This window comes from Hesperophylax consimilis, chromosome 15 (assembly GCF_061612785.1).
Source record: "Hesperophylax consimilis isolate HC1 chromosome 15, BYU_Hcon_1.0, whole genome shotgun sequence".
Taxonomy (NCBI): Eukaryota; Metazoa; Arthropoda; class Insecta; order Trichoptera; family Limnephilidae; genus Hesperophylax; species Hesperophylax consimilis.
This window is the reverse complement of record NC_142850.1, coordinates 15,214,721-15,227,432: the sequence shown is the minus strand read 5'-3', so window position 1 is coordinate 15,227,432 and position 12,712 is coordinate 15,214,721. Positions and strand designations below refer to the sequence as shown.

General features: G+C 36.1%; 1 protein-coding gene across 8 annotated transcripts in view; it reads left to right on the top strand.

The window, feature by feature from the left end:
- Positions 1-12,712, top strand: part of Dys (Dystrophin) — a 1,264,777-nt gene that overhangs the window by 1,033,879 nt on the left and 218,186 nt on the right. For all 8 annotated transcript variants that reach the window (XM_089640243.1, XM_089640244.1, XM_089640239.1 and 5 more), the window contains one exon: positions 6,318-6,441. In XM_089640243.1, coding sequence (XP_089496369.1) covers positions 6,318-6,441 — 124 coding nt within the window. The remainder of the gene's footprint in view (positions 1-6,317; positions 6,442-12,712) is intronic.

Below are 12,712 nucleotides of genomic sequence, written 5' to 3'. Positions count from 1 at the left end.
GAGATACGTATATTTTTCATTCGTGTTTCCGGGGAAGAACATTGGTAATGAAAATAAAAATATCTTAGCACTGTAAATAACTTTTTTTTAATTGCCAATCTACTTAAGTTTAACGAGAATTCACGAGTGAAAAAGTTATTAAGCTATGTTATATTACGTAGGACATGGTGAATTTGATTTAGCTTTCGCTCCGCATTTCTGTTAGCCTTCTCTGGCAATACCGGGATTCTTGTGTGCGTTGATCTTTTGACCGCTTTATTTATAATTATATTAAAATAATTGTCTAACATCGGATGTCTCAGAGCTAATCCAATCCACACAGTTCACAAAATACTTCCATTGACTGATAGCAGATGTCACTAGTCGCTAGTATCACGCTCGAATGGGGCTTATGACGTCACACGCAATAAACACACGGTGCAATACTATCAGGCCGGTCTCCCGCTTAGGAGAAGTCGAAAGCTTTATGAAATATGGCACTCTATTGGAGCGCTAGGATTTTTAGTCCGCTTTAAATTAAAGGGAATTTCTTTTATGAAAAATTGTGTCGAACGCTGCGCCAATGCGGAGGTTCCCAGGGCCGGTTTTTTTGACCCAAAAAGTGTTCTCGCGCTGCACTGTGCCATTCAGGATTTAATATTGCAATGGAAATCATATATATAGTACTGAGATACTTCCGATTCGATGAGTTTTATCAATTGTGTCTTGCCTTGGTTTCTTTAATTTGGCAACATTTTATATGATTTTTGGAGCCAGATTTTTATATTATTTTTACTAATATCCAATATATATTCCTAACTATCCTAAAACGAAAATTGTATGTCAAGTTTTTCTCAGGTAGCTGTAATACGTAGTTATTTATTACACCTCCGTTTTAGATTAAGAACGAAACTTGAAATTAAACTATCCGTCATTTCATTCTTCCGAATCTCCTTTCTTTGTTTTTCCGTTTGCCTAACAAATCCATAAAGCGTACCTTTCTTGATATTGTTTTCTATTAACAATTCAAATGAGGTGCATAAGATAACAAATAAAATCTGTTCTGCCACTTTCTATCAGCCATACAAAAATTAGCTTTTTAAGGCGATGCCATACGTAGTAATGCAAAATCATGTGTTTTTGGTTTGAAAATTTGGTCGCCTAGAAATGTTTCAGATGCTTTAATTAAATACTGCGAGTAGAATACATCTTGGCCTTTGAAATAATCGAGTATTTTTTAGATAAATATTTTTATAAGCCCAGAAAAAAATAATGTAAAGGCCTATGAAAACGGCTTTAAAGTTCAAAATCTCCTACTTACGAACCCATTTTCGTTTATGATTTTATTGTATAATGTGGCAAATTAAGTTATTTATAAAATGATCGAAAAAAATTAAATATATGCTTGAACATCCACAAAATAAAATAAAAGGCACTTTTTGGACATGTTTTTTTCTTGCATAAATCAAAACAGGCGGATGGTGTTAAGCGGGAATTTAAACCGTATCGCCATCTGCGTAAGGGAACAAACCTTACGTATTGATTGCGGCTCAATTTAAATATTACACGACGTAGTGCATCGCCTTAAAAGGGTCTGTTTTATACTTACTGTATTGCTGTTTAAATTCATTATATACCTTAGGAGCTAGGAATGTATGAAAACGTTGTTCAAATGATGCATTCATTTTTGGTACTATCACTCTTTATTTTGTACTTAGTCTTGTCGTGTAACTGTGACATAAAAGACTATGATGCCTGGAGTTGTTCTCATACATATATTTCAACACATACTCTTATATTGGCTTTTCATTATTTTAGGATCTTCGTATTTTATTGTTATATGGTCATTCGTAGTTTTAAGACAGAAATGTCTCAGGGGTTTAAATTTGAAAATTATAATATTACCGCGGAATAGGTGGCAACAGTTAATACAATCGATTAGAAAAAATACCAACTAATGCTCTGTTAAGGATGTGTTGTTTTTGGTGACCGGATAAATCATCAAAACGATAATTCATCACACCGATGACCGGTCGGTGGCCGAGTTGACATCGCGCTTGGGTCCCACTCCGGCGTAGTGTGTTCAATTCCTCGGCTGGCTAAGTCCTCCATCACAACACAAGCGACATTTTCAGCTAACTGTGGTGGTAGTAGGAGATTTTCAAATATTGTCAGGTTATTCGTAACCCGGGAATGTTTGTCTTTCTTTTAAAATAAAAAAAAATCTTTAAAAAGTTATATAAAGTCATGGAAAGTGATTGACGAAAAAATTTTTAACTGGGTTAAGTAGGTAAGGTTGGGTTAGGTTTAAATTTTTTTTCTTCGTTTCTAATGACTTCATATCGCTTTTTAAAGGTGTGTTGAATTGTCATTGTGTTGATTTATCATGGAACCGTTTTTTTATATCAGGAAGGAAGAGTATGCATTTTAGAATTATGGTGACCGGATGAATCATCACAATGATAATTCATCACATCTTTAACAAGTTATATAAAGTCATGGAAAGTGATTAAACAAAAACTTTATTAACTGAGTTAAGTAGGTTAGGTTAGGTTAAAAAAAATTTCATCGTCTCTAATGACTTTATATCACTTTTTAAAAGTGTGTTGAATTGTTACTTTGCTGAGTTATTATGGAACCTAGAATTATATTCAATAAAAATGATAATGTGTAAATACTTCTTCTTCTTCTTTTGTATGGTGAAAAAGGTGTATTTTTTGAGGCCCACTTAATTTGGTATCCGCTTCACTCACTGCACTACCTACACGCGCGGTAACAATAACGTGCCGGTGGCATCGCGATCAGCGCGGCGGACACAACCGTTGCGTTTGGCAGTTGGCACACTACGTTGTGTAAATACTGGAGGTGCCACACACCGAAACTAAAGATTTAAAATAAGTAGAAGGATCCACACACCTTGTTACAAATCCTTTTTGTATAACCTATATTTAATTTACCTAAGGGATAACTATTCACACAGATCAAACAAACGGTAACAAGTTGATGCTGTAAACGGGCTGTATTATATGGAATAAACTGTCAAAAACAAAAAAAGGTCTTCAATTCCATGCGAAATATAAGTAAATGATACATATTTTGTAACCTAATACAAACAACAGGCTAGTTCCGAAATTAGGATTCGAGAGTAGTATTTTACCCAAAGTTTACCTTTTAAATCTGTCCTGTAACTAATAAGCCTTTGTTTCAATTGGGGTGTTAAAGTAATTCCAAATTATAACAGTGAACGCGTGCGTATAATCTGTAATGTAAATTGCGGCTTTTATCGTAAGTTGGTCCCAAAAATCCAATAAAGTCTCTGAAAGCCGTTGAGGCATATTAACCATAAACTATTGATTTACCGCCCTGAGTTGCCATAAAACGCACCATTATTTGATGGGATATTGGATGACAAAGGCGAATGTGTGGCATTAAATCGTAAAAAGAGACACATTTTTGCTGAACTTGCATTTGCCGAACAACTTTAACGGCCGATGCTGCTGATCGTTTTTTGAAAAAGGACGTTAAAGTATTTCATTATCTTCATCGATTGTAAAATTTGTTGACATGCTGTGCGTTCGAGGACATTATCAAACATTTATAATATATGCGCAGTTTACTTATCATGAAGGTTTACTTATTTATTTTATTTTATATTATAGAAACAAACAGTACATGATTAACAGAGATGAAACAGTATACAGGAATAAGATATTTCATGTTGGGTTCCAATGATATGTTTCCTTGTAATGTCTGCTAAGTGGTATGTTTATTCCTTAATTACCAGGTGACGTGTATAGTTTATAGGTGTGTGTGTGTGACGTGTGTAATTTATGTGTGAATGTTTGTTTGTGTGTGTCTGTATGTATGCGCATTGAATAGTTTGAATTACTGACATTATGCCACGTTTGAATTTGGGGAGTGAATCCGAAAAAATGTCAATGTTAGAGTTAAGACAAATATTATTTAGAGTATGAAGAGCTCGGTTAATTGTCGAATTAGATGCTGCATTTGTTTTATAATTAATCGTGTGGAATAGTACTGTATGTCGTGTACGTCTCAAAGGTATCTTGAATATTGTTGTATCATGAAGAATGAATGTGTTTATCATGGAAATAAATCAGGTGAAATTACGACCATATGGAGCCTGTTTACGTAATTATATTTTTTAATCTGAAACCGCACAGTCCCGACTGCTCCCAAATAAGATGGGGAATAGGAAGGTGGGAAAGTACCTGGCTATTCAGATCTGGTCACCAAACATGACCAAAGTCATTTAAAGCAACGTTTCAATTCTGAATGGTGGTCTTACACCAGGGTGATACTGAGAGTATCTTCCACTCTGGAACGTGCCGCATATATTATAAATATATTATTTTTTAATCAGTAAATTGTAGTGAAACACAAATTTATCAAATAATATTTACTTGCGTACGCCGGGATTTTAACCCGCGACTTCCTCCTTACTATTCGGGTTCCTTACCGCTCGACCACGGAGGCCGTCAGTATTTCATTCATATTATGATTACCTATTTTATATATTCTTCAAAAATATGAGCTTTTGCTAGAAACCGTTTTTACTAATCTCCCATAAAAAACTTTTTTTTAAGTTAACGCTGATTGGTTATGTTAATAATTTATCGACAGGAACATGTGACTTGTGGTGTGGGTACTTTTTAAATGTTTAGTTTGCTATTTTATTCGTGTAATATCATGTCTTACATTTACCTACTATATTCTATCCCATCAAAATATACAGGTTGCTACCATTATTTAATGGTGTATGATCACGAGAGATTTGTAAAAGTGCTGGTGAAAAGTTAACATTATCTAAAAAATAATTAAAGTCTGCAATGTAAGGGCTACGGAGAGCTTAAAACATTTTGTAAAATTTCATAATTAAGTACTCATATTAACTAAGAAAATTCATATTTTTCATCTAAACCCTGCAAAGCTTGTGAATATTTATGTCTTTCTTGGCCAGGTTATCCAAGGTTTCCAAGGAAATGTAAAATTTAAAGCTACCTAAACTACATTTTTAATCCTACGTTTAGTGATGTTATTTTATTCACCGTGGCGATATATTTCCGTTAAGATAATCACCCGCTCAAACGTCGTTCTGTATTATTTAAGCTAGCAAACAAATTCCGTCAGATGGCACAGTAATGTGATATTTAAATAACTGCAGTGTAATTAATTTCCGTTAGCCGCCGCGAGATGTCTCTCGCCTCTGTCCCGCCGCCGGAAGCGCCTCTGTCGGATGAATTATGAATTACGTTTAATTTATTCACCACCTCGTATTATCATACCGGGGATGCAAGCGTCTACCCTGTAAATACAGTCCTAGCATTATAATAGAACCCCAAATCAAAAGGTTTAGGGTTTCATCCCGTGTACTTCCAGTATTGCCAACAATATTTCTGCCGTTTTTACTAATTTCCCTCTACGCATTAGCATATCGCAAAGGTTCAGTTAATTCTACGTAAACTCGGTGGAACATAACAATAGATGTATTACAAGATGACAATGAATATCCATTTTGTGTTTAGCCATTTCAAATGAAATGAGAACTAAGCTCTAACGCGTTTTAATCCTTGGACAAGAAAAATACTGCTGGAATAACTTGCAGTAAAACTTTAGATTTGGATTTTAGCGAGGGTTTTCTGGGTATTGGATCATGCTAAAATAAACCTAAACGAAAAATGACTAGAATGATGCTTATACGGTTTTGCCACTTACACGTGGGGATAGAGAAATGAGGAAAACGCGGAAGTAAAAACATAGGGTCAGGGGTCCACGCTACCTACGAGATTGATATGAATTTTTAATTATTTATTATCGTGATATAGGTACAGGGTATATCAGCACTTACCCGAAGGATTTTAAACAACGATTCCTGAAGAAAAAATTAGAACAAAAAAAAAGTAGATGTTTAAAACAAATCTGTCACACGTCGCCACTGATCACACTGCCACACGTCACAACGGATCACGTAATACGCGCTCTGTCTCATCTGCTGGGACGAGACGGAGAGCTGAACACACGACCCGCTAGGCTATCCCAGCGGCGACGTGGTTTGGAAAAATATTTTTTCTTTTTATTTTTTATTGTAAAATAATACCATCGGACAGCAAAATGACGTAAACATTGTTTTTTTCAAATATGGTCAGTAATCGCTGGATAAAATTCTTCGGTTACATTATAACTTGATTCACTCTGACAATACTAGATAAGTTGAAATACTTAGTTCTTCGGAGTTTTAAATCTTACTTTTTCCTATTTTTGCTAATATCCACACTGCGTGCAATCGAGGGGTTTTTAAGGATGTTTTAATGTTTCAGGATGATCACCGAGCCTTCAGGAGACAGCTCGAGGACAAGCGACCTGTGGTGGAGAGCAACCTCCTCAACGGAAGACAGTACATCGCCAATGAACCACCTCTATCTGATACCAGCGACAGTGAAGGTACGTCCCAACTTTCAATGATAAAAGTGCTCAATTGTATTTTCCAGGAGTTGGTCGTGCTTCTTATCATGTTCGTTTGATATTCTATGATCACGTGATAAATTATTGTTTTGCTATATCTTATTTCACAAAAAGGTATGTCAATATCCTATATTTACTTCTTTTATTTTGTACGTTTTCTCTTCATATTAAAAAATTTGATACCTTTGTCACAAGCATCGTCATCTTCTACCGTTTTGGGTCCAGTATCGGACATAATATGTCTCCACTTTAGCCCGACTTTCTTCCCTGTCCACAGCAGTCTTTCCTAATAAACATTTTACCGTCTACTTTTCCAATGTCATGAGACCAGGGACTTTGGTCTTTCAAGTTCTTTGCTTGTTAAAGTCTCGGCTCCAGCACTATTTTCGTCTACCTACCATCGAGTCATCGAGTATTAATGTACTAAGCCCTGGGCCACTTATGCCTGACCATTTTAAGCATATCTATTACGATGTATGATGGTAAATTCATTCGAAATATTCAAAACGTAGTCCCACGACAACTTCAAAAACCTTATACTCCTCTTCTGGTGCCTCTCTTATAGAAGGTTGGTTTATCACTAGAACAATAATCACTTCGAATATTGCAGTCTGGAACAGTTCAGCAAAACATGCACTCTTCCAGTACGTCTTCCATTAATCTTCTCCCGAATTGGGTAAGCTTATTATTGTCTCTCCCCTTAGTGTGGCCAAGATTTCATATACATGTGTAAGATTCAGACTATGATAGTTGCCCGTACCATACTGAAGAATTATGCTGACATCAGTAGTCGTAGTAGTAGAAATGACAACATGTCGATCATGAGCTAAAATTACTCCTTATTCCTCCGTTGAACTCCAATATTGTGTCATAGAATCTAGTATAAACTCCATCTCCCTCTGTTGAACTCGATCGCTAAGTCAGCGATTTTGAGAAGTTCCTCAATCCAGTGAATTTTACACGGAAAAAACTTACTGATATGAAATACTGTTAATTTATTAAACATCTGGCCAAATTTTTCATTTTACAGTTAAAAATGGGACTGCAGGCCTATAACGAATGAATTTAAAGAGTTCCTAACCAAGAATATGAGGACATAGTTTTCTGAAGACGGCGGATCACGTGTACATACAAATACTTATATTGATATCGACATACTGATATTTCCGCATTCCATCATGATTTCTATTAGGAAAAGAACACGTGTGTTCGATATATTCTGAATGATTAATATTTTATCAGGAAGTTAGCATGCTGTCACTTATTAGCAGGATCATTTTTGTACGTGTATAAATCAGCATTTTAGGCTGATTTTAGTGTCACGCCGACCGCACGCGCACCGTCGGCGCTGATGGTCGAGATATATGAACTTCTAGGAAGCGTTTTTGAATGACGCGTAGCTATCAGCGCGCAAGGTGGTCAGCGCTGATGGCTACGCGGCCGTACGCGTCGCGCGTCAGCGCCGCGTAGCTGTCAGCGCTGACCATCGCACGAGCGCCTCTACTTTCAGCGAGCGTTCTAGTGTCGAGCGGAGCAGACGTCATCGCGTGTACAGTCATGGCGAATCGCGAAGTGGATACAGGTCGAGTTATCGATGAGGTTCGCCTGAGGAAGAAATTGTGGGATTCATCCGATCCACTCTACAAAAATAAAGATGCAAGAAACAAAGCCTGGGAGGATATTGCCGACACATTGTTCGAAAATATGGGATAGGTAGTACAAAGCAGCAATAACTAATACACTCCGCATTTTGGTCTTCGACTGTACAGTAAGGCGGTCAGTACGATACTGAAACGAGCCACGCTGAGCCTCAGCGCTGACGAACTACGCGCTGATCTATGAGCGCTGACGGTGAGCGTGACACTAAAATCAGCCTTAGTGGACATTGGCTTCTAGATTTTGGTACAGCGCCTCGTGTAGGGCACGTGCACTGATACTTGTTTATTGACCTCCTCACGTGTATCAACTACAGTTTAATAAGCACTTATTGGTTATTTTTTTATTTTATTTTATTTTTTATTTTTTTTTTATTGTACAACAGAACCTTTACAGTACAATTTTACATACTGTAAAATTTTCATCATATCAGCATTTGGATAAGTGACTCTTCAATAATTGTTTTAGGTAATTTAGAGAACAGTCACTTACATCCAAATTCTTTACTAGTTCGTTCAACAGCACCACTCCCCTCGTCATGCTATGCTTTGCCAGGACGTCGGTTTTGCCTTTTGGTACTCTGAATAAGTCATGGTATCGTCTTCGGCTGTAGTGGTCTGGTACATATAAATCATAGCATCCCAAGAGGAATGGGCTATCAATAAAATTGTTTCAAATTTTGAAAGATATAATGGCTAGGCTTGCTATTCGATCATCCACATTGGTATTACTATCACATACGCATTGCTATCTATCCAGGGTATTTTGAGGATACGACTGTTTCTCCAAATTTACACATATATTTTTACAATGCTTGGTTTTGTGAGAGTTTCAATCCAACTCTATGCTTTTGTTTCTCAAATAAAAAAAAATGTATCGATTGGTTTCATATACTTTCGTGTCCATAATTCAACAAAATCTGTATGTTCTCTCAGCTTTTCATAGTATATCTTGGGACTCCCTCGTCGCCGGGCGATCCTGCCTAATCCATTTAGACAAGGATGCTGTTTGGAGAGACGACATCTCGAGTTGGTAATCTTTCCGTTCCCAAGGCAATACAGTTCACCGGTCCCCTAATTGGTTACAAACTATTGTCCCTAGGCATCTCAAGATTAGAGTGGATTTCTTATGAGGACATTATGCACGGAAACTTGTAACGAAAGAATTGGTAAAAAGTTTTTGTTTTTTCAAATAATAAAAATTAATGAATCATAATTCTTAGCCGTTCTAATAGACAGTCATTTCAAAGTTGCTTGCTACAATTACTCAACGAACCAAAATTTAATTACCCTTAAATACTGAGAAATTTCACTGAAACTTATTCTGTCTTACAACCTACTAAGAATCCTAAATGAGAAATTACTAATAACTTTTTTTTCTTATGAGCTACGACTTATTACCTACTAGTAGTTCTGCGATCAGTAGATCTCGCGTAATGTTGAATGAAAATGTACTATCCAACACGGCTACCGCACCGAGAAAAACGAGTATTGCTTATTTATTAAGAATCTCTTTAAAGTATTCGTAAACTGGTTAAAAACGGGATTGCAGACCCTCAACGAATCAATTGATAGGTTTATCACGGAAGAAGAATGTATTATCACGATGTCGGAACACGTGTTCATAAAAATCATAAAATTTTTGCATTTCGTCATTATATATTATCCAGGCAAATGCAGGTGCACGAATATTTGTTTTGATATATGAGGAATTGACTGAAAGTTTATCAGGAAACGGCCTGCAATTCCGTTTTTAACCGGATTATGAATAATTTGAAGAGATTTTTAATATCATTTTTGTCCGTACATCTTCACCGCATCGACCGGATTGACCAGACCCAGAACACACAAACAAATTTACAGGCAGACGAAATGCACAGCGCTCGAGTTATAACAGCACTTCGCTAATCTCAGGCTTAAAATTAAAAATCTGGGGTACACCCACTCAGGAAATATCACAATCTGCTTCTCTGTTTAGTTAAATGGTTTTATAATATTTTCATGGAATTGCCAGAGATAATTTATTACATTTGACTGTGTTGATTTATATCAATCTTGATTCTATACATTTCTTCTTTCCCGCCCCTTTTTCCGACCGTAGCATTATCTAAATTTTATAGTTCCATGATTTTTTTAACCTAACTTTACCTACTTAACCCAGTTAATAAAGTTTTTGTTTCATAACTTTCCATGACATTATATAACTTAGATGTGATGATTTATCCGGTCACCAAATTTTATATCATAAGAAAATTAAAAATATATATTTAATGTAAGATAGTTCAGATTTTGTACAAAATTTATAAAACCTGGGCTTTTTTTAAACCCGGGCCAAAAAAATTCAATCAATTCTGAATCACCTACCCGAACTTCGTTCGTATTTCGTATCGCCTTCGTTCCGGGAAATGATTTTATTTTAGTTCGCGCACTTCGTTATAATACCGTCAATTAAAAAAGCCCCGAGTCGGAATAGGGGTGGCAGATAGTGGGTACCGGATAGCGGGTAGTGTGTAGTGGTAGAGGGTAGGCGCTAGCTCTGCTGGCGGAGACCTAGTCCGCTGGTAACGTTCAATTTAAGAGCTTTGCGGCTAAATCCTCCCATCTTGCGGCGGCCGGGGAGTAATTCATTAGCCCGGTTCCGCTCAGCAGCTGCGACACTCGCGACATCTATATCCATGGCTAGATAACGCGAGGATTCCTATTGATATTGTAACAGTCTGCTAGGGCCGCTCCTGCTTCTAGCGTCAGCTCAGGGCCGTACAATCCGCCTTAACCTCAACACCCGACGATTAACTTGTCATCGTCACGACTGTAGATCGCTAACATACAAATAACAGTTCACGTCGAATAAAATAAGAATACTTAGTCGTTGAAAAATGTTTAGTCATTGATGATATTTCTTATATGATTTCTCTTAGTATTATTTGTCATTTTACTGAACTTATTTATAATTTTATATTATTATTTGTTTGGTTTTTTAATTGTACGTAACCTGTATTTAATTGCATTTTTACCTGTATGTGTGTAATTTGTAGATTTTTGCCTGTAACTTAATTGAGTTTTTGTAACTGGATAGTTCTTATGTATGTGAGAACATCTGTAAAACCCAGTATAAATAAATAAACAAAAATGATCTTCAGTCATGCTCGATAAGGATAACAAATTACCGACATAGGCGATAAAGCTTTTATCGATCGACCGTACTAGCCCGCCGATATCCTATAAATCTTAGCGTTGGACCGCTGTAATTTATGTAATATGATATTATGTACATGTAAAAGTTATACATCAAAGCTTCCAGACGAAAATTCTACCAATAATAATAAAAACATTTATCGTCGTATAGGTATTGTTTTCAAATCGTCGTAATGTGCCTTTATTATATTTCTAATTTTATCATTACACGAGCCTTGCAGTCTCTTGGTAACTCCGAATTAATCAATAATCAGGAAGGCGTTTCGAGTTGCAGAGTAATATTAAATATTATTCCGCTCCTTGCCGTGCCCCTGCTATCTCCAGACCAGAGTTCCCAGTTTTCATACGCGAATGCGAAATCCCGCACTAGTTAATTCGTACGTCTCACTGAAAGTTTTCGCTTTATGGATAATAAAATTTATACTTATTTCTTTTATCGGCGTATTATCGTTTAATTTTCACTGGAAGAATAACTGTGGCAAGCTTGGAAAACTATGGGCCAGATGATGATGCTTTTTCAGCTTTGGTTTTAAGGTTAGCGAGTTAACGAGTACCCAGCTGCATGAAATCTTTAGACCCCGCATTCAGAATTTCTACCGACATATTTTTATCTATTTATTTTTTTTTTTAAAGAAAGACAAACATTCCAGGGTTACGAATAACCTGAAAATATTTGAAAATCTCCTACTACCACCACAGTAAGCTGAAAATGTGGTTGTGTTGTGATGGAGGACTTAGCCAGCCGAGGAATTGAACACACTACGCCTGAGTGGGACCTAAGCGCGATGTCAACTCGGCCACCGACCGGCCATATTTTAACGCACTTCCCTTTAACACTTTAAGTTTTTAAGAATCTTGAAAATAAGAAGATTATCTCTATTCATTAGCCGAGTTCAGAAATTAATTATATGAAATACCCTTGATACAAAAAAATCGCAAATTATACTCCAAAAAATTATTTAAAAAAAAACACATAATGTTTCTTCAAATTTTGCAAATTCATTTTGTGGCACCAAAACCATTCATTTGATATAAATACTGGTTTAAAAATTTTACACACTAACGTTAGTGGTTTTCACTTAGATCTTTTAGAAATTAGTAAAAATGTCAATAGAAATTTAAATATTATTAATATTAATAAAATCAAATTAATTTTGTGAATAACCTTATCCTAAACATATTTCCATTGTAATGTTTGTTTTTGATCTTCTAAGCTCCTCCCCTTTCCGCCTCTCTTATCATCCCCCCCCACTACTTCCATTTCTATCCACGCCTTTTTTCTATACTTGATAATTTAGTTTTAGTACAATTAATGTCCTGATGAAGAGAACATCGTTCTCTAGAAACATGTTGATTTTTAAAAAATAAAGATTATCGTGATAAAAACAAAGTGTTTTTAA